The sequence below is a fragment of the Sparus aurata genome, chromosome 18 (genome assembly GCF_900880675.1).
Source record: "Sparus aurata chromosome 18, fSpaAur1.1, whole genome shotgun sequence".
In the NCBI taxonomy this organism is placed as follows: Eukaryota; Metazoa; Chordata; class Actinopteri; order Spariformes; family Sparidae; genus Sparus; species Sparus aurata.
Window position 1 is genome coordinate 17,516,311 of NC_044204.1, and position 22,457 is coordinate 17,538,767.

The 22,457-nt window shown below is 42.8% G+C and overlaps 2 protein-coding genes and 1 long non-coding RNA gene across 7 annotated transcripts in view; 2 read left to right on the plus strand and 1 right to left on the minus strand.

Moving 5' to 3' along the window:
* Positions 1–121: 121 nt before the first annotated feature.
* Positions 122–8,973, minus strand: hdx (highly divergent homeobox). Of its 2 annotated transcripts, XM_030396191.1 has the most exons (11): positions 8,766–8,973; positions 6,519–6,680; positions 5,986–6,132; positions 4,669–5,871; positions 4,532–4,588; positions 3,663–3,809; positions 2,822–3,020; positions 2,654–2,733; positions 989–1,096; positions 708–830; positions 122–628 (listed from the first exon to the last, which is right to left on the minus strand). In XM_030396191.1, exons 2-11 carry the CDS (start codon positions 6,582–6,584, stop codon positions 368–370), a joined length of 2,391 nt encoding a protein of 796 aa, XP_030252051.1. In that variant the 5' UTR covers positions 6,585–6,680; positions 8,766–8,973; the 3' UTR covers positions 122–367. The 2 variants fall into 2 exon arrangements, with proteins under 2 accessions (XP_030252051.1, XP_030252052.1); XM_030396192.1 differs by lacking the exon at positions 6,519–6,680 and having other exon boundaries at positions 8,766–8,899.
* LOC115568688 (uncharacterized) lies at positions 8,212–9,450 on the plus strand. The gene is made up of 2 exons (XR_003981432.1): positions 8,212–8,497; positions 8,894–9,450. It is a non-coding gene; the product is annotated as an uncharacterized LOC115568688 (long non-coding RNA).
* A 2,280-nt stretch (positions 9,451–11,730) lies between these two features.
* The window catches only part of LOC115569083 (connector enhancer of kinase suppressor of ras 2), a 75,262-nt gene continuing 64,535 nt past the window's right edge, over positions 11,731–22,457 (plus strand). Inside the window, exon 1 of one of the 4 annotated variants that reach the window (XM_030396995.1) lies at positions 11,731–12,194. In XM_030396995.1, the coding sequence (XP_030252855.1) occupies positions 12,131–12,194 (64 nt within the window). In that variant the 5' untranslated portion in view covers positions 11,731–12,130. The remainder of the gene's footprint in view (positions 12,195–22,457) is intronic. The other 3 variants (XM_030396993.1, XM_030396994.1, XM_030396996.1) reach the window with 3 other exon arrangements.

Sequence of the window (22,457 nt, forward strand, 5' to 3'; positions counted from 1 at the left end):
AAAGAGTTCTTAAACTGTCTCTGGCATTTTCTGCCTTTACTCTTAACCAATATGACTCAATATGACTTTCTGACCAACATGAGAAAACTTTAACTTTTCCAACCAAAACACAGTCACACAGTTAAGTTAGAGGTCGTTTATTGTTCTTTCTGGACTGGTCCAGATCAAGGCGAATGATATGCAGTAAAAAAGGCAATATTAAGCCCAACAGTCATCGTGAAAGCATAAATCCACAGGCACTAGGCGTGGAGCATGAGTGTTTGTGTAAATGCAAGACCGTATAGTCTGTTCTCGTGTGAAACCAGCTTCTGTGTGGATTAAGGAAATGTCTGTATGAGTCTATGTGAGCTGATGTACATTAAAATAGTCAGTTTTGTTCTGCTTCCTGCAGTTGCTCCTCTGATGCAGAGGGCTCAGTAAGTTCAGTTGTATCGTCTTCGTTTATGGTGACCAATGGGATGTCTTCGTATGCTGGGGCCGGCGGGGGCTCGACACTGCTTGTGCTGGCTGCCGGGGAGTCGTCGTGGTCGGAGGATGCGTCTGCTGATATGGCAGCAGACTGGGTTCTTTCCTCCAAAGTCGCGTCCCAGTCCTGGTCTGAGGGATGAGGTAGACTAGCCATGAGTTCCTGAAGCAAAGAGCAGACTTCCTGTTAGATGTTTTTGTAAACTGTGCTGGATCTGGTCAGTGTTTAAAAATGAATGTACCTGTTGTCTCTCCAGGTCATTGTTCCTCACAGCGCTGAGCAGGCTCTTTGTGAAGCTCGCAAGCTCCAGGTACTTTTGTTTTTGGTTCTCTAGCTCAGTCTCTAAGAACTGCACTTCCTCGTGCTGAAAGAGGAGAATTCAAAAGGGCAAAAGGTTCATTCAGAGTGACACACTTAATCTAATTTGTCTAAACCGTTGACAGATTTGCATGAACAATTCAGTTTAAAGACAGGATTGCAATTGCCGATAGATCAGTGTCATAGTCTTGTGCGTGTCGTCACCTTGAATTCCAGCAGGCCCTGCATTTGCTCAAGGTCTGAAGCCACTAGTTCACCATCATAATCATCATCATCATCTTCGTCCTTGTCCTCATCAGTTACTTCAATCTTCTGTTAAAATAGGAGATTAGATCATGACTTTAAATAAAGCGAGTGAAAAATGATTACACACCTAAGTCTTCTGGTGACTAATGTCTCCTCTGGATATTACTCTGTTCTATTTTTGTAATTAACTGTATTATGTAAAGGACTTTGTATTTCAGTTACGACTGAACAAACTACACCCTTGATGATAATACAAAAGTGCTGTAAAGGTCAAATTAGCTCATACTTATCATGAAACATGGTGTGATAATCACCAGGGATCATGATGTCAGACATAATATAGAAACATTTTAAAGGCAAAAACAAGTGTTTCAGTGATATTATATCAGATTCAAAACACATGATTACACTTGCAATATGTAGCATTTGCTGGATTACTTGTTCGGCCTATTATTACCTCAGTCTGGGCTACAGAAAAAATTATTAAAATGAACACAATCCTTTATTATGAGATCCAAATATTCATCAATCTATGGGGAATAAATAATCACACTTTAATGACAGTTCTTCCGTTAAAGGCCCACAGATTTGGAAGACTCTACTATTAGAATTAAACACATTTATTGATCTCAAAGCTGTCAGGATTAAGGCAAATTATGGCTTAAACAAAGTCAAATCTGTTCACACAGTTTAATGTTTTATATAGCGTACACATTTTTACCTTTTTTTTCTCTTTTCTTTTTGTTCTTAGTCATAATCTTCAATCATTGTTCTTTAATGTTGGTCTAAGTTACAATCACTGTCTGTAATGGCTGCTTGTCGATGTCTGTTTTATTATTAGTCTTTATGTCTATTTTAGTCTTGTATCGAGTTGTATTCCTCGAAAGCCTAACCAGGGACAGTGACTGCAAATTATCCAGAGCTAGTCCTATATGCATTGCATTGGTTGCATTTAATTAGATGTAACAATGACTACTACTACTATGTATTGTCCCTGTCACAATAACTGATAAATACAAATATATACCAATAATAATCTTATATAAGCGGACACACTACATTCTCAGGTTGTCTGTGTTATAGAAATCCATTTGCCGCAACACATTTTTTGGCTTAACAGCGGCCTGTTGATCGCATTGGTTCTTGAAACAACCCTGTGATTGGTCTGGAAGATTATTTTTGAGTTGATAGCATTTGTTGGTAGTTATTATCCTGTTATGACTAATTATACACCCCTCAATGTGGTTCACTTTCACACTGTCGTATCCCAGTAGGATACGACAGTGTGAAAGTGACAGTGTGAAAGTGAACCAGAATGAACAATGCCATGATCCTGAAACTGAGGCAGTTAAATGGAATTCAGCCGTTATTTAATTTATTACCATCACTTGTGCTTTTACTACTTAAGCGTCACTTTACATATGAAGTGTGAGAGTGGTTAAAAACTTCTGACATGACCAGGCATGATGAGAAAAGGTACAGCTTGTGTTATTCTGTTGCTACAAACTAATATGATCTTACATGCTGAAGTAGAATAAATGAGCTCCACCAGTGCCCATTCCTAAGTGGATGAATTTAATGAGGCTGTACTGTAACATCCGAGAAATAATATTAATCAAGTACCACATTATTGGCGAGTGGAGCAGCAGTGGGCACATCTATTCCATCCTCTCCGTCTCTATGTTGTGAGTCGATGGTGCCATCTAGGAGCCAGAACAGTGCATGAATGTTGAGACACACAGTTTACGCAGCAGTAAGTGCTGGTGTGTGTAACACTTTTACTGGCCTAACCTTCAGAGAGGCAGACAGATCCCCCGTCGTTCAAGTCATCTCCGAGTTCAGGCGTCCTAAGCCGCTCCTCGTCAGGGCTGAGGCCCACCGGGGACTCGTTTCCTGGTGATGAGGTGGTGAACACAGCAGGCCCGCCTTTAGGTGGAGGGATTTCAATACCCATCAGACGATACTTCCTCCGTCTGTTACTGATCCATGTCTGCCAATTAGAGCACACAAAAGACAAAATGTTAACATGGGTAACTAAAATTAAAGTATATCAATTAATAAGTGCCCATTGTGGTAGATGTGAGGGTTAAGTGGGGAAAACTAATTAGTTAAATATCACTGTACAGTCACCTATTAGAATATATGTATCACATTAAGCCACATTTAATTATTGAAATTATTTGAAGGTTATCCTATAGCAGCATACTGTTTCTCTACAAAGATTTTTCTTCCATGCAATAAATATCCCAGTAAGTGAGATGGCCGTGGGTCATGTGTGTGTCAGGACTGAGCGACTATATTTAGTCCATCAGCATTCCTGCTGTGGCCCTGATATATAACTGCGTGACTTCTACCCAACTTTGAGTCAGTAAGTTAGAAAACTTCTATGACCTAGAAAACTTACTCTTCCCTGTTTTCTTGTTCTCTCACTAAAGTTCAGACAAGTCAAATAATCTTGTTCGCCCTAAATGTCAGACAAGTGGCCAGAAAATGTGAATAAGGCTCCAAACTTTCTTAGTCTGCAAAAGATCTTGCTAGTTTCAATGACACTGCAGACATTTTAAACAAATTCAATAAAACCCATCATTTTCTAGATTTCTCAGCATTATTTGAACCCTGTGGATTTAGTTACCTTGACTATTTCAGTGTCTACATTGAGTTGATTCGCTGCAGCAGTGATCTTTTCCCTGCAGACTGAGCCCAGGCTGGTCATGCCTCGGTCCCAGTAGCGCTTCAGCTGGATGAGATCCCCATCACTGAACTGGGTCCGATCCTGCAGCTGAGAACACAAACCTTTGTTTAACTACAGAACATTCACATGAATACTAAGCAGACACTAGCTTTGATATTGATATTTACAATGATTAAACAGTAAACTGAATGTATTTGTTCTAGGGATAAATCATCATACAAGCTTAACAATTTGACTGATAAGTTGAATTTTTGAAAACTGTCTATGAATTTCAGAATATCTTACTATTTAGTATGTCCCTCTTTTGCTTTAATGACAGCATGCACCCAAGTTGTCATGGACTCCACAAGTTTTGTACAAAACCTGAGGAGTCATGATATCCCATAATGATCTGAAAGTGTTCAGCAAAACTTCTTGTGATGTCACAGATTTCTAGGCTTTTTCAGTCTTCAAGTGCCACCATAAATGTTCAATGGGATTGAGGTCAAACTTGTAGAGTCCAGGTTCAGAGAAGAGCAAAAAAGTATATAAGATTAAATATTAGAATATACAGAAATATTAACTCATCTATTTCTTAGCCTTTCTTATCCTCAGGTAGCATAAATAAGAGGTTAGGAGCTGCTTTGTAAAGAACTAAAATCAGAAATGATTTGTTATCTTATTGGTTACTGGAATGAGAAACAGAAAATTGTCAGGTATCGGCCGAAAAAAATCCATTCTCATACAATCTTAGTTTTCTGTGTTATATAACAAGTTATCTATATTATACTGTATATAGGTCTTGCATTTAAAGTGAAAAAAGTACTTACTGTTCTCTTTCTGGAGTTGCTGATGACCCAGGGGGCTGCAGACACACTGACTGAAGTCTGCACGCAAAGAGACAGTCATGTTAAGTCTTTCAACTCATTTTCAAGGAAAGCTGTAACCATAGCAGACCCTTTTCTACCTGTGAGCTGCATTCCCCTGTAAGTGAGGTCTGTGCTGTGAGGGAGTAGCTGCCCTGAAGAGCTGTGTTGCTGTGAAGCAGTGCGGGTCTGGAGCTCGTCATAGGAGGTGTGTAACTTCCTCTCACTACGGACACCTCAGCCCTGGTCGGGCTGGCTGACGTCTGCTCCCTGTGGATGTGTGTCCGAGCGGCCATACTTGCCAGCTCCTCTTCCCTTTGCCACTCATCTTCTTCATCACCAGTTTCCATGGCGATGGAGAAGTTATGACTGGTGTCCAGTGGTGGTTGGGGCGCCGGCCTGTGACTCTCCTGGCTTTTCCGGATAGACACGTGACCCTGCCTAGGTCTGTCCCCCTCGCCTCTCTCTGACAGGGTGAAGACCTGCTGGATACGAAGTGTCTGTTCAGAGGAGGGACCAGAGTTTTGTACTGGGAGGGACACCCGAGTCTTCTGAGGAGCAGGTGGTTGAGGTTGGGGGTTGGAGTGAGGTCTTGGCTGAAGCTGAGTCTGGGACTGGGAGGAAGACGACCAAGGGCGAGTTTGCGCTGTACCATACTGCCTAGTCCAGCTGTGAGGTACTACCCCTGCTCCTGCACTCACCCCTGCCTCCCCAAGGGAAGAAGTTCCCTTCCTGACTGCAGTGTAGACTAAAGGCCCTGAGGCTGATGTGAGGGTTGGGAGGTTTTGAGAGAGCGAGACCAGCTTGGAGTGGAGGGATGAGGAGGTGGAGGTGGAGGTGCTCCTGCTCTGCAGGGCCTGACTGATCAGAGATGAAGATGTGTGTGCAGAAAGCTCGGAGTCAGACTGAGATGGCGGGGCTGTGGGCCTCGGCCGGGATCGAGGGACGGAGTTAAGCGAGTAGATTCCGGTCAGTATGACGTCATTGTTGTTGTTGTTGTTGTTGCTGCTGCTTCCACTGCTGAGGGGAGAAGAAGAAGAAGGAGAGGATGATGTCGAGGAGAAAGAAGGGAAGGACGAGGATGGCGGGAGAAGATGGACACGGTTCTGGATGGTCCGCGCCGCAGCTATTTCAGCAGGAAGCAGCGCCCCTGCCGCTAGGCTATGACTGGACAGAGCTCCTCCGGCTAATGTGTGATTGGAAAGTAGTCCCCCAGCAAGTCCATGACTGGACAAGGAATGAGATACGCCTCCATTCTGCTCTATCTTGGAGGCGAGCTTACGCCTTTTGTTGCCAACCCAGGTCTGCAGAGGAAAAAGAGCAATCAGCTCAGTGACATCGCTTAAAAACACATTCTGCAAAACACTGGAGGGACTAATTTTGCAAAGTGAGAATAACTCATGACTTGTGTATTTTACCCGAACCACGCTGAAGTCCAGTTTGGCCTCCTGAGCACATTGCAATATCAGCTGGAAGCAAGCCTTGCTCTGATTGGTCATCCCATTGTCGTAGTATCGTTCCAGGATCCTCTGCTGTTCAGCTGTAAAGACTGACCGCAGGTTCATCTGAGAGACCAAGAAACCCCCAAAACACTGTATTACATAAGAATTCACTGCTAATCAGAGCTAGCTGACAGATAATGGCACATGATGAGGTCAAAGGTGCAATGTCCCTTCTTTGGATTATGCAGTATTTCAATGTTTGGGCCAAAAGTAACTTAGTTCATTTAGAAATGGAGTCCGCCAACATAAACTGACAACTGGCTTTCAGCACAACACCAAAGCTCCACAGAGCCTGTTTAACTACTAAAGAACAATGTTAATAATAATAATGATAATAATAATTATAACTGCAGCAGCAATACTTATATTTTGTTTTTGTCAAAACTTGACCTATGTCCTATGTCATTTCTTTACAACTCATATTGGAATACAATTCTTGGTATACTCACAGCCTGCAGGCCACGCCTTTGTGGCCATGCATCCATTCTGCTGCTGGAGGGGAACGGGGCTGCCATGCAGATCACAGCAAAACCTCCGTGTTTCTAGTGTGGCACAACTCTGATTGCGCTCATCCTGTCTCAGTGTACCTGGCCCTCTGCTGGGAAATGTGGCTGAGGTGAAAGCAAAGCATACAACGTGATGCCTAAGAGTGTAAATAAAAAGCTCAATCCACGTCATTATGAGCTCAATTCTGTTCTAAAAATAACAGAAGACTAGCAATCTTCTCTGGAGCAAAATTGAGAAACGCAACAATCAGTTTCATCATATTGTAGACAGCCAGTCAACACTTTGTCATATAATGCGTTACAAAATTTTGAAAAAAATTACATACAAGCTGTGAGCTGTAAAATTACACCACACTGTCAGTCACAGTATAATAAGCTATGACAAGCCACTGTGCAACATCAATAACACTATCAATCAAGCTAATGTGCCATCCTTTGCAAGACATTTTTCTGTTCATCTGCTTAAAACCCTTTTAAATTTGTGTCCATGTTTTAACCCTGAAGTTACAATTATACAAGTATTATTTAATAAGTTAGAGTACTTTAATTAATTTTTTTGCAAAAAAAAAAAAAAAAATACTACCTATTCTTCCAGTCAAGATCACAACTGCGGGATTTCACTGCATAACAATAACTGATTATACATACAGTTCTTTATGATGGTCTATATGGAAAGACATGAGTCACACAGAAAAATGTACGCTTGCGCAAAAAATGTATTTAGTTAGGCTGATTGTAGAACATGGAAAGGGAGTGTTGAATATTAATGGTGAAGTCTATTTTAGCTCCTTTGCATTTGGTAAAATCCCTACACATAAAGTTCAGCTCTGCAATGCTCTCTGAAAATTTAATTTGTCTTTTGTGGATATTTGAATGCGAAAGTAGAGATTTTATCACTTTTAGCAGTGCCTACGGTTTACATGTTCCATATTTATACATGTTCATGCACTGTGGGACTCGCTCTGGTCTTGGTCTTGACTTGGTCCTGATACATTCTGGTCTTGGTCGTGACTCGATGACTTTTTAGGTGGTCTTGACAATAACATTAGTGTTTAGATTTCTATCTGATTTCTAAATGAGCCCTTTAAAAAAAAAAAAAAAGATTTAGTTTGCACTGTATTTTGATTCATATATATACCATATACATTACAGATGTTCTATTTGACTGAAAAATTACATATTTCTAAACACGTCTTCATCCTAAAATTGGCTAAAAGACTGACTAACGGACTGTCTTATTACAGCCTTATAGCTTACTATATAGTATCTGACTTTATAAAACATGATCTTTTATAAGCCAGGTCAGGTTTACAATTGCAGCTCCAGGTGTTTAATGAACATAATACAGTTTTAACACATAGATGCATGAACAAACAATAAGGAAACCGTCATAATCTAAGTTTAACTTTCCTATTTCGACATGACTTTCATTTTTTTATAATTTGCCACACAAACAAAGAATAATACTGAATTGGGACCAGTGTTATGAATGTCAAACACATCACATACTCAAAGCAAATCCATGCTATGATTGGAACACAGACAGACCGAGCAGACAGGAAAGAGCATGAAACAGCCCGGTCAAAGTAAAAACACATGGACCCTCAGAGAGCAGGAAAACTGTGGACTTAAACACATTTGTTGCTGCTGCTGCTGCTGGAGGTTTTAATAAAAACAGAAAATGTCACATACGGGAATGTTGTGCGACCAATAAGCATCCAGCAGGTTTATTTTGGCAGGCTGACTGCGCATGGCTACAGTCAAATATGGAAACATTACGGAGAGAATTAGCGAACAAATTGTGGGCACGTCAGATTAGTACGCCGCCAGAGCAGCAGCCCGGAGACTTTCACACACCAAATACAACACAGGAAGCTCCTGCCACAACTTTACGTCCGCGGGCCAGGCAGTAAATAAACCGGGTAAGCAGCTCCGCATCCCCCACAACGGCCACACAGACAGCCGACGTTAGCTTGCAGGCCCGAGCGGCCATATCTGAGCCAGCCAGCGTTAGCTAGCATTAGCATAGCTCTCTCCCAGTGGATAGCTGCGGCTAAACTTTTCCTTCAAAATCTGTGATTTCCCGACACTGCCATGGACATTCTCGCTGACGCGGGCTCTCAGCGGAGACGAACAGAGACGGCTCGCGTTCCCCCGAGGCGAAAAGTGACAAAACACTTTCCTACTTACCATTTTCTGATGTCAAAATCAGACGAACGTTCAAATTCAGCAGATTTCTTCACCAGTCTCCCTTTGCTAGACAATGAAATCAGAACGTCCGATCATCAATTCTAATCATGATTGTGACGTGTTTGCAGACAGGAGCCAATGGGAACTCGAGATCATCGCTGTGACATTCGGAAAGGGCTGAAAACTGAGCACCGTGGTCCCGCCCACCATTGACTTTGTTCAGTGGGCTGCTGGAGGAGGAGGTCATTCACATGACAGCAGCAGAAACGGGGCCAGGGAAATGGTTTGTTTCCTCCTCACCTGAATGTGTCAAAGTATCATTTCAAGTGTTTGTAGTTTGCCACTGAAACTGTGCTGGCACAAACACAAGATGATGGGAATGTTGCCAGGAGGAAATGTTTAAATAGCCTGTTTCACTGCTGTGTTATTACAGGACATGTAGTTGTATGTATGTCATATTGGTTTGTATCTTTAACTTTTGATCAATTATTGGACTTGATGTTGACAGTTAAAAGGCTCAGTATGATTGATGCTTGTCCTTTTTTTTTTTTACAAGTTTGGTAAATTTTAAAATCAGCATTTTAAATGATTGGTTTATTCAGATATATATTATACTTTGTAAACCTTGTATAGCTTTCCAATAAACTGTACTTATGTTGCCATGCACATAAAACCGATTTAATTATATTTGTGTCACTTTTTATCTAATCAAATTAGGCAGACAAAGACTGTTGCAGATGATCTGGTTTCATTATTAAAAATAACTGAACATCTCAAAGTCAATAAGTAAGTGAAATGTATTAAATACATTTTACAGAGCGAGGTCAGAAAGTGCTTCACAAGTGAAAATTGTTAAAACATAAAGTAGGCTATAGTGCACCTCAAGTAATTAAGGCTGACTTATGTACCGTCTTATTAAAGTCTAATAGCTTAATGGCATTTTTACTGCATCATGGCTAACAAAATGTATTAGGAAGGGAGAGAGAAAGACTAATAGCCTAAGATCATGCTCGAAGAATTTGGAGAGAGCAGTCCAAACCATTATAGGCAACTGGGGGAATAATTGCTCTCTCCTTTGAACCAGGACAGACAAAGGTACTCCGCCAGGAATGTCACAACCGCAAACTGTTTCAAATTTACATTTTATGAACTTCCCAAGGCATTTTTGGTACTATGCAGCGCACCCTACTCTGTTTGAAGGTTCTTATAAGAGCTACATGACATCCTGCACTTTAAAATAAACTTGCCTTGTCAGTTCCGTGTAACAGAAATAAAGTTGTTTCATCTATAATCATTGAGTTTTGTGATCTGTTCCTAGTGTGTGTGTGTGTGTATGGTTGCTTTTTATAGGGGGTCAAGGATTCATTCTCTTTAGTGTTATTTCCAGATAAGGCTTGTTACATATTTAAATGCACAGGCAAGCATAAAGATACCAGAACACCACATAGGTATTGAGTAACACTTCACAATAAGATACACAACAATGTAAGTAGTTACTGAGGAGTGAGAAAGAATATATCAGGAACGACTTGATTGTCAATGAATCATTCATGTGTAGGACTATATAGGCTACTTGATCATGATGAGTTACCGATTATTGGGTAATGATTAGTTCATTAATATCTGAATCAACATACTGACAGCTTTTTCTTCATCAGCTATTCCTGATTACTGCTGGTTAATATTATGTTTGACTTTACTTGAAGGTACATAAAAAGAGTAAGTAATGATTAAGTTATGAATCTACTTGCCATATCATGTTTCACTTTAGTTGAAGGTATACAAAAAGAGTAACTAATGATAATAGTAATTAAAGAGTGTACTTCTTAACCACTCAGTATTATGTTACACTTAACTTAAAGGTAAACAAAAAAAGATTAAGTAATTAGTATGTAACGAGTCATCACTCGTTCATGCCACTCAGCAGCTGGTTCGTAGTTTATCAGCCTCAACAACTCATGAAGAAAGTGTTCAGTATGCCGGCTCAAAGATGTTGATGAACTAATCATTACCTAATGGTTCATTAATATCGAATTTCTCAGTCTGTTCTGTTGTAACTCATCATTATCAACTATTTGGTCCTCAAATCAGTTATTCAGGAGTTACTCATCAACGATTAATTTACTATCTAAGTCGTTATTCCTCAGTCACTCCTCAGTGATCAGTCGCATTTTTGTGTACCCTATTCTAAAGTGCCCACATACACATATCCTATCATATCAGTCAGAACATTATGCTGAGTTATTGTGTTGCTTGTGATGATGACGATGATGAAGGTGATAATGGTGGTTGGTGTAACCACACAGGTTCAACTACAAGAACTTTTTTCTTGTGTTTATCTGTCTGTCTCTCTTCCTGTCTTACCTTCCTGCTGTACTGTCTCCATCTCTCTCCCTGTATAAAGTCGGTCTTATATGTACGGTGGGGGCGTGAGTGGAGGGGCTGCTGCTGTAATCCATGACGTCACCTGTGTCCCAGGTGCGCAGCAGGGGGCGCTGTTCCTCGCAGCTGAGCTCTGCTGACAACTGATGCTGATTCCCTTCATCCACAGATTGTGAACTTAAAAAAAAAAACAGCTGACATATGAGCCTCAGCTCGTCTTGTGTTGTGGCACACGCACAGTTACATGCAGACAATGAGCGTGTTTCGTTATGATGTCACGAATCCTTTTTTCCCTTCACCTTGGTTAAAACAGGGTATGGTTTCTGTGATATTCCTATACGTTCTGTGCCACTCATAACTGCACTTTACATGAGGTTTATTTAGGGGTTTAAGCTGTGTACACAATTCATTAAAGGGTTGTTAAAGTTGTGTTTGCATAAACCCTCTCTGGCCCTCTCTCTGTGTGTATGTACATGTGTGTAAGGCGGGCGGGGGGAGGTTGGGGGTTACAGGGAGAGATCCTCCCTATATGGTGTGCGTTGCACCATTCCCTGGTCTGTATTATGAGTGGTGGCCCTTGTGATGCTGCAGCGAGGCGGGCGGGAGGAAAAAAAGAGGAGAGGGGAGGGGTCGCTCCATCCCCTCGCGCCCACCGAATCCACTTCTCACAGCGCGCGGGCTGCTGGCGGGAAGGCACGAGAGAAAGAGAGAGAGCGAGAGAGCGAGCGAGAGAGAGAGGAGAGCGGAGAGAGAGTGCGTGTGTGTGTGCGTGTCTCCTGTGTGTGCGCATGGATTGCACCACCGCATCCCGTTCACCGTTTCTGCAGGCGGCCATGCTCTGATGGAGAGAATAAAACTGACAACGCTTTCTTTTCCCTCAGATGTCCCCACCGCCGTGTCATTCCAGATGTGACTGACAAGTCGTTTTATGTCGCCTCCTGCTTCGAGTCCTGCGCCGTTCACCTCGGAAAGACTGTGACACCATGGCTTTGGTTATGGAACCTATAAGTAAATGGACACCAAAGCAAGTGCTGGACTGGATGAAAGGTAATTCTTCTCCGTTGCATCGGGCAGATCTTAACGTTGCTTGTGTTGGAGTGAGGATGATGAGGATGATGGTGATGGTGATGATGCTGGTGGTGGTGGTGGTGGTGGTGGTAGGGGATGCTGAGCAGTGAGCAGCGGAAGGGCCACACTTGGTGTTGCATGCATGTGCGCTCCCCTGCTCCAAAAGCTGCAGGCTGACGTGTGATTCCTGCCGCTAGTGTGAGACTGAGTCAAGTCAGCGAAGTGAACGCGGTTGGAGCCGGTGCAGTGACATGGATGTCCCCCAAGAAGCAGGGAGTGGAGCCTCAGCCAAGCCTAGAGGCTGCTGCTGCTGCTGCTGCTGCTGACTCCATCAGCGGCAACAGCAGCTTTCATCAATGAATGTGGAAGATATGTCATCTGCTCTTTCACTCACTGCCACATGCTCTAAAGCTCATATCACCGCGCTCACTCTATCCTTTATGCGTGTGTCTGCGTGCGTGAGCGCGTGCATGTATGATTAATGTAGTTAGCTGCGTGTCCCCCCCCCCCCTCGTGCCAGCCGTACAGTCGGCTTCAGCACCCTGGACAGCGCAGTGCCTTCTGCCATATCAGGCAAACGCACCGATCACATTCCCCTTTCTTTCTTTCTTTTTCTTTTTTTTTTTTGGGGGGGGGGGTTGCTTGCTTGGCCGGCTCGAGATACGTCCCATTCAAACAGACAGTATGAATGAGTAATCACTAATCATGCGTGTTTGAGTGTGTGTGTGTTTGTGTGCGCGCGCGCGTGCGTGCTAGGAGCAGCTCACACACACTCCATACCTCCAGACCTGTGAGAGAAACTGTGGCAGGCCTACACACAGACAATGGAAAAATGGGGAGGGAGGGTGTCCGCAATCCCTTACTTAAGAGAATGACTTAATCACCAGGCTACCGTGTGATGACTCTAACTCGCAATTTCCTGTTACTGCGCGTTCCGGCGATGGTGTGAGCGGTTTCGTCGTCGAATCTGTGATTTTACTACGACCCCATCTTCCCAAACGATTTCCAGGAGTACTTTCGATCACGGTCGAGCACTCGCGTCTGAGATTAGAAGTCAAGGTGGTTTGCGAGACCCTCAGGGGACACGGGGAGGGAGTATTTGGGATGCGTTACGTTGAGCGGTTACGATGATGTCCCTGGTTTTGTAATTGCTCCCCTCAGTCACGGGGAGAAGCAGCAGCCAGCGGAGTCACGGCTTCACCTTTCTGCTCCGCGGAGCGCTCACTTGGAAAGCTTTGCACCTTTCATTAAGAGAGGCTGAGATGAAGCGTGATTGGAGATAAGTTGAGTAACAGTGGTGGTTCTGTGGTGACAGTTTTGCCAACATGGAAAAACCAGCAACGATTTTGGTTGTGGCTCAGTTTTTCTTGGATGCCACAGTAAAACTGACTTTCGGACATTTTTGCACTGAGGATATCTAAACGTAAGGCACCAGGGAAGATAGACGTGATCAGAGCAGATCAGAACAGTGGCCTTAGTTACTTTCTATGTTTTAACATAAGCTGTAGATTATGCTGTGAGCCACTCAGTCCTGAAAATATGTGCAAAAATAAAATCCTGTATGTGGCAGTGATATGCATTCCACCCATGGTGAACCAGTAATAAGGTAATGATAATAATAATAAGGTCCCCAGAACACAGTTTGAAGCTGAAAAAGGTGGCAGGGTCCGCCACATATAAATGAAGTAAAACAGAATGAAATCGTGTTGTCCTTCAAAGTCAGTTTGTTTATTCAGTTTAGTCAGTCGTGGAAATTAAGGTTGTTTCTTTAGTTAAAAATTAAGTCAGTGAAGATCTTTCTCTTCTGATTAAATCTACTCCCGAAAACTACATAGTGCACCTTTAAAGCTCACGTTGGAAAGACAGCACATGCGATGAGAGATGTTAATGAGCGTCATGATTCAAACCTGGGAGCTGAATCTGGAAAAAACACAATGATGGTATTGTCTTTTTTTGCCACACATGCTATTATGTGAAGGATTCAGGCAATTTAATGCACTGAAACATTCTTTTAGGTTTGTCGTAATAAGGCACGATCACACCAAAGTCTTGCAGGGGAATTGATTCATCTCGTGACTGCTCTCTTCATATGTGTCCTTTGTTAAAGAGTCTCCTGGCCTCTTCCAAATGAAGCGCCGGGGCTCAGAGAGTCATCTTCATAGAACTACGCCAACATCTCCCAGTGTCGTCCCCGTTCCCTCCTCCTTCCTGTGGGGCTTCAAACACAGACCCCTCAGCGGCAGGCTTACTCTCAGATCTTATTTTCTTACGAATAAAGTAAAAGGCGAAAGGCTACTACTAATCTCTGCACTTACAGGGGCTTCGCTGTGGCCTCTTTCTGTGGAAGCTCTTCATCTCTCGCACACTGATCTGAGTAGTCTTGTGCCATTTTTCAGGAGCAGTGACATTGAGACCTCCTTAAGAAGCGCCGTAGTGATCGCTCTCGCTCTCGTAAGAGAGGAAAGCACTTTAAATCTACACAGATACAAGACACTTAATGTGCTGATAGCAGGCAGTTTTCCTCACCTAGATTTGTCAGACACATTTCTCTTAATATTTTTATTTCTGTGGAAGGTGGGGGCACAAATCCACCATCATTGTCTTCAGTTTCTCCTTCTTTCACATCCATAAACTAGCTACATTGTGTGTACTCCTTTTATTGATATTATTATATATGGGGCATTTGATGCCTCCAGTAGACAGCAACAGTCGCAAGATGACAGGGAGCAGAAAAGAAAGAGCATCAAATGTCCACCGCTTCACCTGTTGCCCCAACCCCCATATTGTCAAATTATCATCAATGTTAAGTATTTTCTTATCTATATTGTCAGTTTTTGCTCACTTCATTTGAAGAATCTTCCCTTAAATTTAAAAAAGGCTGCTTATGAATGACAATTTGTTTGTAAGATTCTATATTATGATTTTGTAAATCTATAAAAAAATGTATACAGAAGATTCATAGATTCATTGATGGGATATGGTTTTTATTTAAGACTACATATTCATGCATATTTTGAGTAAGTAGCTTTACCTGCATACTAAGCTCATTTTAGCTACTTTATGTACGTCTTGGCACATACGTCTTTTGCGGTAATTGAAACCCGGGCCCTATAGTTACATGTTTTGGTGTGTAAATGATTTGCGCTTACCAAAAGTTTTAGAATCAGTCCAGCACATCGCCTCAGCTGGCAGCTGCGACACATCTGCAATGGCTACAATGTAATTCTTAACGTAATCCTTCGGGGCAACTGCGACCCTGAAAGAACCCCAGAGTGCTGAAAGTGCTTGTTTGTGCCATTCGCAGGCTGAGTCAGTCTGTTATCCTGTGTGTCTGACAACATTATGGAAATAATTACCATGGAGATAGACCTTTTGGTTAGATAATAAGATTTGTTTTGTAACCAGAAAGTCTCACTTGTAAGGAGAAGGCTCGCTCTGAAGTCTTGGCAGAGGTGAGCTGTTGCAGAAGGACGACGGTGAAAACGTGATTCAGAGATGGAGAGAGGAGCTCGGGGTTTACCTAAAGGAACTGCCAGCAAGAGTTTATTTCCAAAGTCACGGCCGAATTTAGTTGATTTTAACAATCTAGATGAGGAAACACCTGAAACGACTTGAATCTAGTGAGATTTCAGAGCGTGTCTTTCTGGTTACAAAAAGTTTTTTACCCTTTTTACATAAGGGTCTTCATCCCTAGGAAACCTTCTCTGTAAAGCTTGAATCTAGTGAGATTTCAGAGCGTGTCTTTCTGGTTACAAAAAGTTTTTTACCCTTTTTACATAAGGGTCTTTATCCCTAGGAAACCTTCTCTGTAAAGCTCTCAGACACTGAGAATAGCGACCTCAGTCTGTCAGTGGCAAAAAATCAAGCACTTTTAGTGGACGTAACTTTGACGGACGGAGGTGTCCCAAAGGATTGCATCGCAGCCATGGCAGCTGTGTGTCGCAGCTGCCAGCTGAGACGATCTACTGGACAGATTACAGAACTTTTGGTTGAGTATAAATCATTTACATAGCAAAATGTAAATATAAGGCCCAGGTTTAAAAGTACCAGGATTCCCTTTATACTTCAGGACTTGAGTGAGATCATCAGCTTGTATCAAGGCAGTATCAGGTTTTGTGACATTAATCAGATGGACACATTTAGGACTGCACAATTCAGGAGTCATCCTCCCCCAGCGCAGAGAAAATGGAAAAATTACAATTACTTTCCGGAGAGCCGCTACTTCTTCTTCTACAGTGCCCTCCTGCCATATGAGAGAATATGGGACAGGGAGATGGGATGCTCTGCAATCCTGTCGAGAAAACCTGACACAGCTAGCTACCAGGCCAGGCAGCCTATATACTGTAGCTGTGGAAGGACCGCTCCAGCAGCAGAACACTGGTGAGGCTCACAGAAAGATGACTCATCAGCGTTTGTTTTGATTTGAACACCCACACCGGAGGAGTTTCCTCTATGTTGTGTGCGTGAGGGTAAGTATCTGCTGGGGTGTGTGCAGACGCAATTGCTGTGTTAAGTATGACGCGTATTCGGATCTGCTCTTTCATGTTTTTGGCACCAAAGAAAAAATTGACTTCTTCTGCTTCTGCTTCTGCTTCTTCTTCTTCTTCTTCTTCTTCTTCTTCTTCTTCTTCTTCTTCTTCTCTGCTGTCGGTGCTGTCTATCCCTCATCAGATCACCCTGTGATTTCAGGCGCATGGTATCTGCAGCCTGCTGATGCATACAGTGACAGGAAAAGGAATCGGCGGTTTACTTTCCCGCACTAATCTGTCTTTTCCTCTTTGCGTGCGGATGTATTGGCACTAAAAAAATCTAAAAATAAAGGCGATATGTGACATTTTTCGGTCAGTGCAAGAGACGGCGAATGACTGATATCACACCATGACAAAGTTAGATTAAAATCTAATATATCAACGTGCAGTGGTGATGTGGCTCCTGTGTTGAAAGAAATCCCCTGGATGTTACTGGTGGTTTTGGTGTCCTGGGGTGTCAGGCCATGTTTCCTACCCTCCCATACTGTGTCTCCCAATTCAGTCTCCTGCTGACACGGTAAGGAAGTCTGTGGTGGAAAACACGCTTCCGCTGGCTCTGACTGTGTGCTCACTGTAGTTTCAGCTGCATTAAAGATTGAAGAGCGTGCCTCATTGTGGGGAAGCACACACACACACACACAAACACATGTAGAGGAAACTCCTCTAGTCGTCAACTTCCATACACAAAGGAGATGCATGCGCTGCATACAGATAGGTGCACTCAAAGGGATGCACATGCTCACTGAAATATATGGTATATACGTGTGTATGCACACTGACACACATGCACAGACACACAAACTCTGGAGCAGCAGCTTTAAGTGGGGCATCGGTAGTCATGGAAACCAGATCTGATCGTGTCGGAGTCACAGCACATGTCATAAGATGGGGAACCAGCAACACGCAGAGATGCCCGATCTACATCCTGTGTTCCTCCAACACACATTTAGACACATAATGAGGTGCACACACACACACGCACAAGCTTCCCCTCCTGTTTTATGGCCCTGAGCAGAGAGATGGTGAGCAAGAGAGAAATGGGGAGGCGCAAAGCAAAATGAAAGAAAGGCTGAGGAGGCTAAGATGGGGGAGGAAACGAGGGAGCGTGCAAAGGGGACGGGTGGGCATGACGGAGGAACAGGGGCAGAGCACAGAGGCGATAGCAGAGCGGTGCGGAGAATGGGAGATGCAGTGGGCATCATATCAAAGCTCCCGCTCTATCCGGGCGGTCGGACAGAGGAGCCTGTGTGCATGTGTGTGTGTGTGTGTTTTGGGTTTTGCACCTGTTGTTCCGGGGCTTCGCAGTTTTTTACGACCACATATATTAACTTCAAGTGAAGTTTCTCAACCTCGGGGTCAGCACCCCACCCCACCCGTGAGATCCCATGAGATATACGGACGAAGAGTTGAAGGAGGTTTCTGGATCTGGCAAAAAAAAAAATGGTGTTTAAAAACTCAAATGTACATGACAGCTTAACAGCTGGGTTTACAAGCCAGCAAATGTAGAGACACAGTGACTTAAAAGATTAAACAAGATTACGGAGTAGATCTGGAATGAAAGCTTTTATCCTTTTATAGTAGCCAGGATGACTATCTGGAGTTCTGGAGTTGGTTTTAGCTTAGCTGTCAGCACTCTTTTACTGCAGAGCTAGTTTGTCTAAGCTCACACCAACAGAATCATAAGAAATCACTTGGTTGAATCGGCTTTATGGCTTCGCAGCTCTTCAGTCATTTGTTTTGGTGTTTGAGAGAGTGATCGTGTTTGCTACTCTCTTATACTGCAGTATACATACTGCATGTTATAGCACTTAGCAGGTAATTATGAGATCAGTATCAACCACAGCAACCAGAGCAATGATGATAAAAACAGGGGGAATCTATTAAGAAAGCAGTCAAGTGTGTGTACATGTACCAGTGTTTCATGCAAATTATCTGCTCAGTTATGATACACTGACAAATGATAGGGCCAAAGGAAACAGTATCTCATGCTTCAAGGTGCAACATGTAGACATTTTTAGTTGAAAAAATTCAATGACTAATGAAAATGATCAACATACCGTGAAGATACGACAGTTTTGGCGTTATGTATATTGTGGTGCCGAGCTACAAAGTTAGCGTGCTTACAGTGCATAGCTCCTGTTATAGAAACATAAGCACCAGACCGCTAGCCGCACGGCTAACTGAGCTAACTAGCTAACATCTACATTGAGTAGCAGCAGTAAGTGGTTACTCATTTGCTGCCCTCTATCTGTCTGGAGTGTGATTTTGACAGGTCACCAATTCTTACACATATTGCACCTTTAAACCTGCATGTAACCAACATAACTGACACATTATCAGCTTTATAGATGTATTATGGCATTCGTGTAAGATGCTCGATTTGTCACCTATTAAGTCTTTATCAGTTTGCACAAGAAGTGTAGCCAGAAGTAATAGTTTAGATGAGCCTGTTGGATATAAGGTGTGCAATAAGAACGATCAACTGCAGCAGTTTAATTACGCTTTATTAAAACACAGTTTAGAGCAGCGGTCCTCAATAGGCGGCCCCCGGGCCGCATCCGGCCCGCCGGCCTCCTGTTTGTGGCCCCCATACTGTTATTCCTTCACCGTGTGTTTTGTTTGGGTCAGCACGTGTACACCGAGACTTGTCTCCATGCCAACGTTACAAAGACAGCTGGGTCACTCACCGTTGCGATCGCAACTTTTAACTTTCACTTTCGTTTTCGGAGCAGTTCGCGTATTCACATTTTGCCGGTGGCAAGAAATTGAGATGGCGTGTTCCAAGTAAACTGCTATAATAAAGTGGACAGTGAGAAACGGCAACTCATAGAAGTAGGAACTTAACATTTCTATTCATTCTCCCTCCGACCAGGACAGAACGCACGGGTCTGACAGTGCAGCAGTGACGCGCACTTATGTTGTTTAACATGTTCTAGCAAGTCTCATCATACATTATCACCTGTAGCGTAACGGACGGGGAGTTGGTCCCGGCAAACACCCTTTCACTCACGGTGCCAAAATTTGTATCATCCTTGTTAAAACTCAACATCATTTAATCACAGAACAAATGACGTGAATTAACCCACAACCATCTTACATATCATCTTATTCACAAACACATTCACGAATCATAATTACACCAACATCAACAGAATACCCAAGATCCATTGCGCCACAGTCCACAAGGGGCGTTACAATATGCCAGGAGAATTTGTGATGAATGCACTGAAATCGTCATATCAAGCTGCAAGCAGGATTCTTGTCACATCTATATCACAATGAAATAAAATAATGCATGATGAAATGATGGACACAATGTTTGAAGGCAAACAAAAAGAGTAAATATTCAACTATGTATTTTGATTTATGTTAAAATGGAAATTACATTTTATTTTAGTTCGTATTTTGTTGTTTAGAATGAAAAGGACGTTTTGTTTTGAATATTACAGTATTATTACATGTGGCCTGGCCGACCTCAATACATGGACCTTTGAGTCATTAAAAAAAATCTTTGTGGCCCTTTAAGGTTTGTATTTGAGTACCCCTGGTTTAGAGTAATCTGTTTCATTCAGTGCATCGATAGCAGGGCACTGGTTTAGTTTACTGTTGCTTGGCAACATGTAATAATTCCATGAAATAAAGTAGTGGTGGTGGGCTGCAAGTTTATGTCTTCATTCAGTGCTGCAATAAAGTCCTCAATGACATTATAGCAGAACTGTTGCAGCAGTGTCAAACTTTGAGCGTGGTGACTACACTGGTCAACTCACTAAACATCCATACATTAATTGATTACTCATAAATCTGTCACAGCTGTGGTGGTATCGTGTTAGGAGCAGTTGGTTTTGGTTAAGAGGTGCTGGAGGGTAGAGGAGCATCCTCCATGTTGATGTGGAGATGGCTCTTTTTTTTCTGTACTTGTTGCATCTTGAGCTGTTGTAACAAGTGAATTTGTTGTGGGATAAATAAAGTCTATCTAAATCTAAAATCTCAGTTTTCTGACTGCTGTTATGTTTTCCTCCTTCTCGATGCATGGACTTGTCCGGCGAGCTTTATTTTGACATCTTTGTCATTATAATCTGTCACTGGCTGCCAACTGAATCTGGTAAACACATTTCTAACTTGGTGTGTCATTTTTGTTTTATTTGTTTTCTTGTTTTGGTGCTTTGGTAATTGAGAGTGGGTTCATCAGTGCTTTTTTGGGGAAAACAGTTGCCCTATGTGCCTTGGCACAACCTACTGATGAGAGCTGTGAGAGTGAACCAAGACAACAAAGCTGTAAAAATCCAAAACAAAGGGCTGAAAAATGCTGAAATGTCACTTTGAACTGGGGTAAAGTGCAGAGTTGGGTGATAATTTTATGTGAATTTGCAACTAGGGTACCTTTTTAGCCTACACACAGTCATTTGCTCCATTTGTCTATTAGCATTAGTGCCAACAAATGAGACACTTTTGTGATTATTGTGTATAAACCCCATTTAAGTCAGCTCAAAGACCATTTCCAATAACGTCACTGTTAAGAAGAGTAAATTATTAAGCACAGTGTATGCCGTCTTCCTCTGTGTCTTCTTCAATTCCTAAACTACAGCCCCATATTGTTCAGATAGGGTTGAATAGGGACAGTTAGGACTTGTGCGGTAAAGCTTAAGTTCATGTTAACACATTATTGTACTTGTACAGTCACTTAAGATCCTCTGAGGTCGGGCAGATCCTCAGAGTCAAGCTCTGCCTCTGAACTCTTTGGAGCATCCATGTTGACCCTGTTTCCTATCTTCCCGTTCCCTCGGATTGCCTCTTGACACCTCCCTGCTAGCTGGATTTCACGGAGGAGGTGGCGGTGCACTTGAAAGCTCATATACCGGGGAGCTAAAATGCCACGGTCTTAAGAATATTCTGTCATGATGTGATGAATATTTCACAGTAGGAATATTTTTAGTGAGTGTTGTGTCTTTTCTTCGCACTCACCGAAGCACTTATTCTGGCTGCAAGCTCACTGAAGGGGGGCAAGGCGACGGGCCGGGAGTCTTCGCTGCCTGCTGCCGCTCTTAGCACGGGCTCCGCTCTGACGCAAACATGGTCTCAAAGGAAAGCACAGCTTTGACAGTCTGATTTCAGCTGATATTAATGGACACGCTGCAAAGTAACTGCTCAGTTCAAGCCGTATTCAGCTGCAAATGCAGTCTTTTTATTGTGGCCTTCAACAAGCTTTCAGTCCGTGTGTGGACCGCATACTTGGGCTACAGTGTGTGTGTTTGTGAGTGTGTGCTCCTTAGCCAAGCATCAGTGCAGGGTCCTGAGGGGCAGCAACTGCTGATCCCTCACTTCTGCTCAGAGGCCTCTCTCGCTCCGGTTGCCTGGCAACCTTGTGTTTTCCGAAGGGGGGGGGGTTTATTTTGCCCAGGAAAGAGGAAAAGATTGGAGGGAATTGCATGAAATGTGGATGAAGCTGTCAACATGAGATGCTTGCTCAAGCCTGAACACACTGGGAGTCAGTGATGGCAGGGATCATGGGATTCTCCAGTGTTTCATACAGAGATGTTCCAGTTCTGCTTACTAAAGACATTTGTAGACCATAAAACAAGAAATGTGAGAAACATCTAGTACCTTTTTGTGTTTCAACAGCATTTTTTAAATCTGAAGCATCGATTCAAGTTTGCCTGACGCTGTCTTGCTGGAAGATGGATGTTATGTTAGCTGACTCAATTTCTAAACTAAT

What these genes read in the sequence shown, in the direction of transcription:
- hdx (XM_030396191.1), bottom strand. Translation starts at nt 6,584, where the DNA reads ATGGCAGCCCCGTTCCCCTCCAGCAGCAGAATGGATGCATGGCCACAA. An exon ending in CTCCACTCGCCAATAATGTG is followed by an intron (nt 1,097 to 2,653) that starts GTACTTGATTAA and finishes CTATTTTAACAG; the next exon opens with AAGATTGAAGTAACTGATGA. An exon ending in AGGGCCTGCTGGAATTCAAG is followed by an intron (nt 831 to 988) that starts GTGACGACACGC and finishes CTCCTCTTTCAG; the next exon opens with CACGAGGAAGTGCAGTTCTT.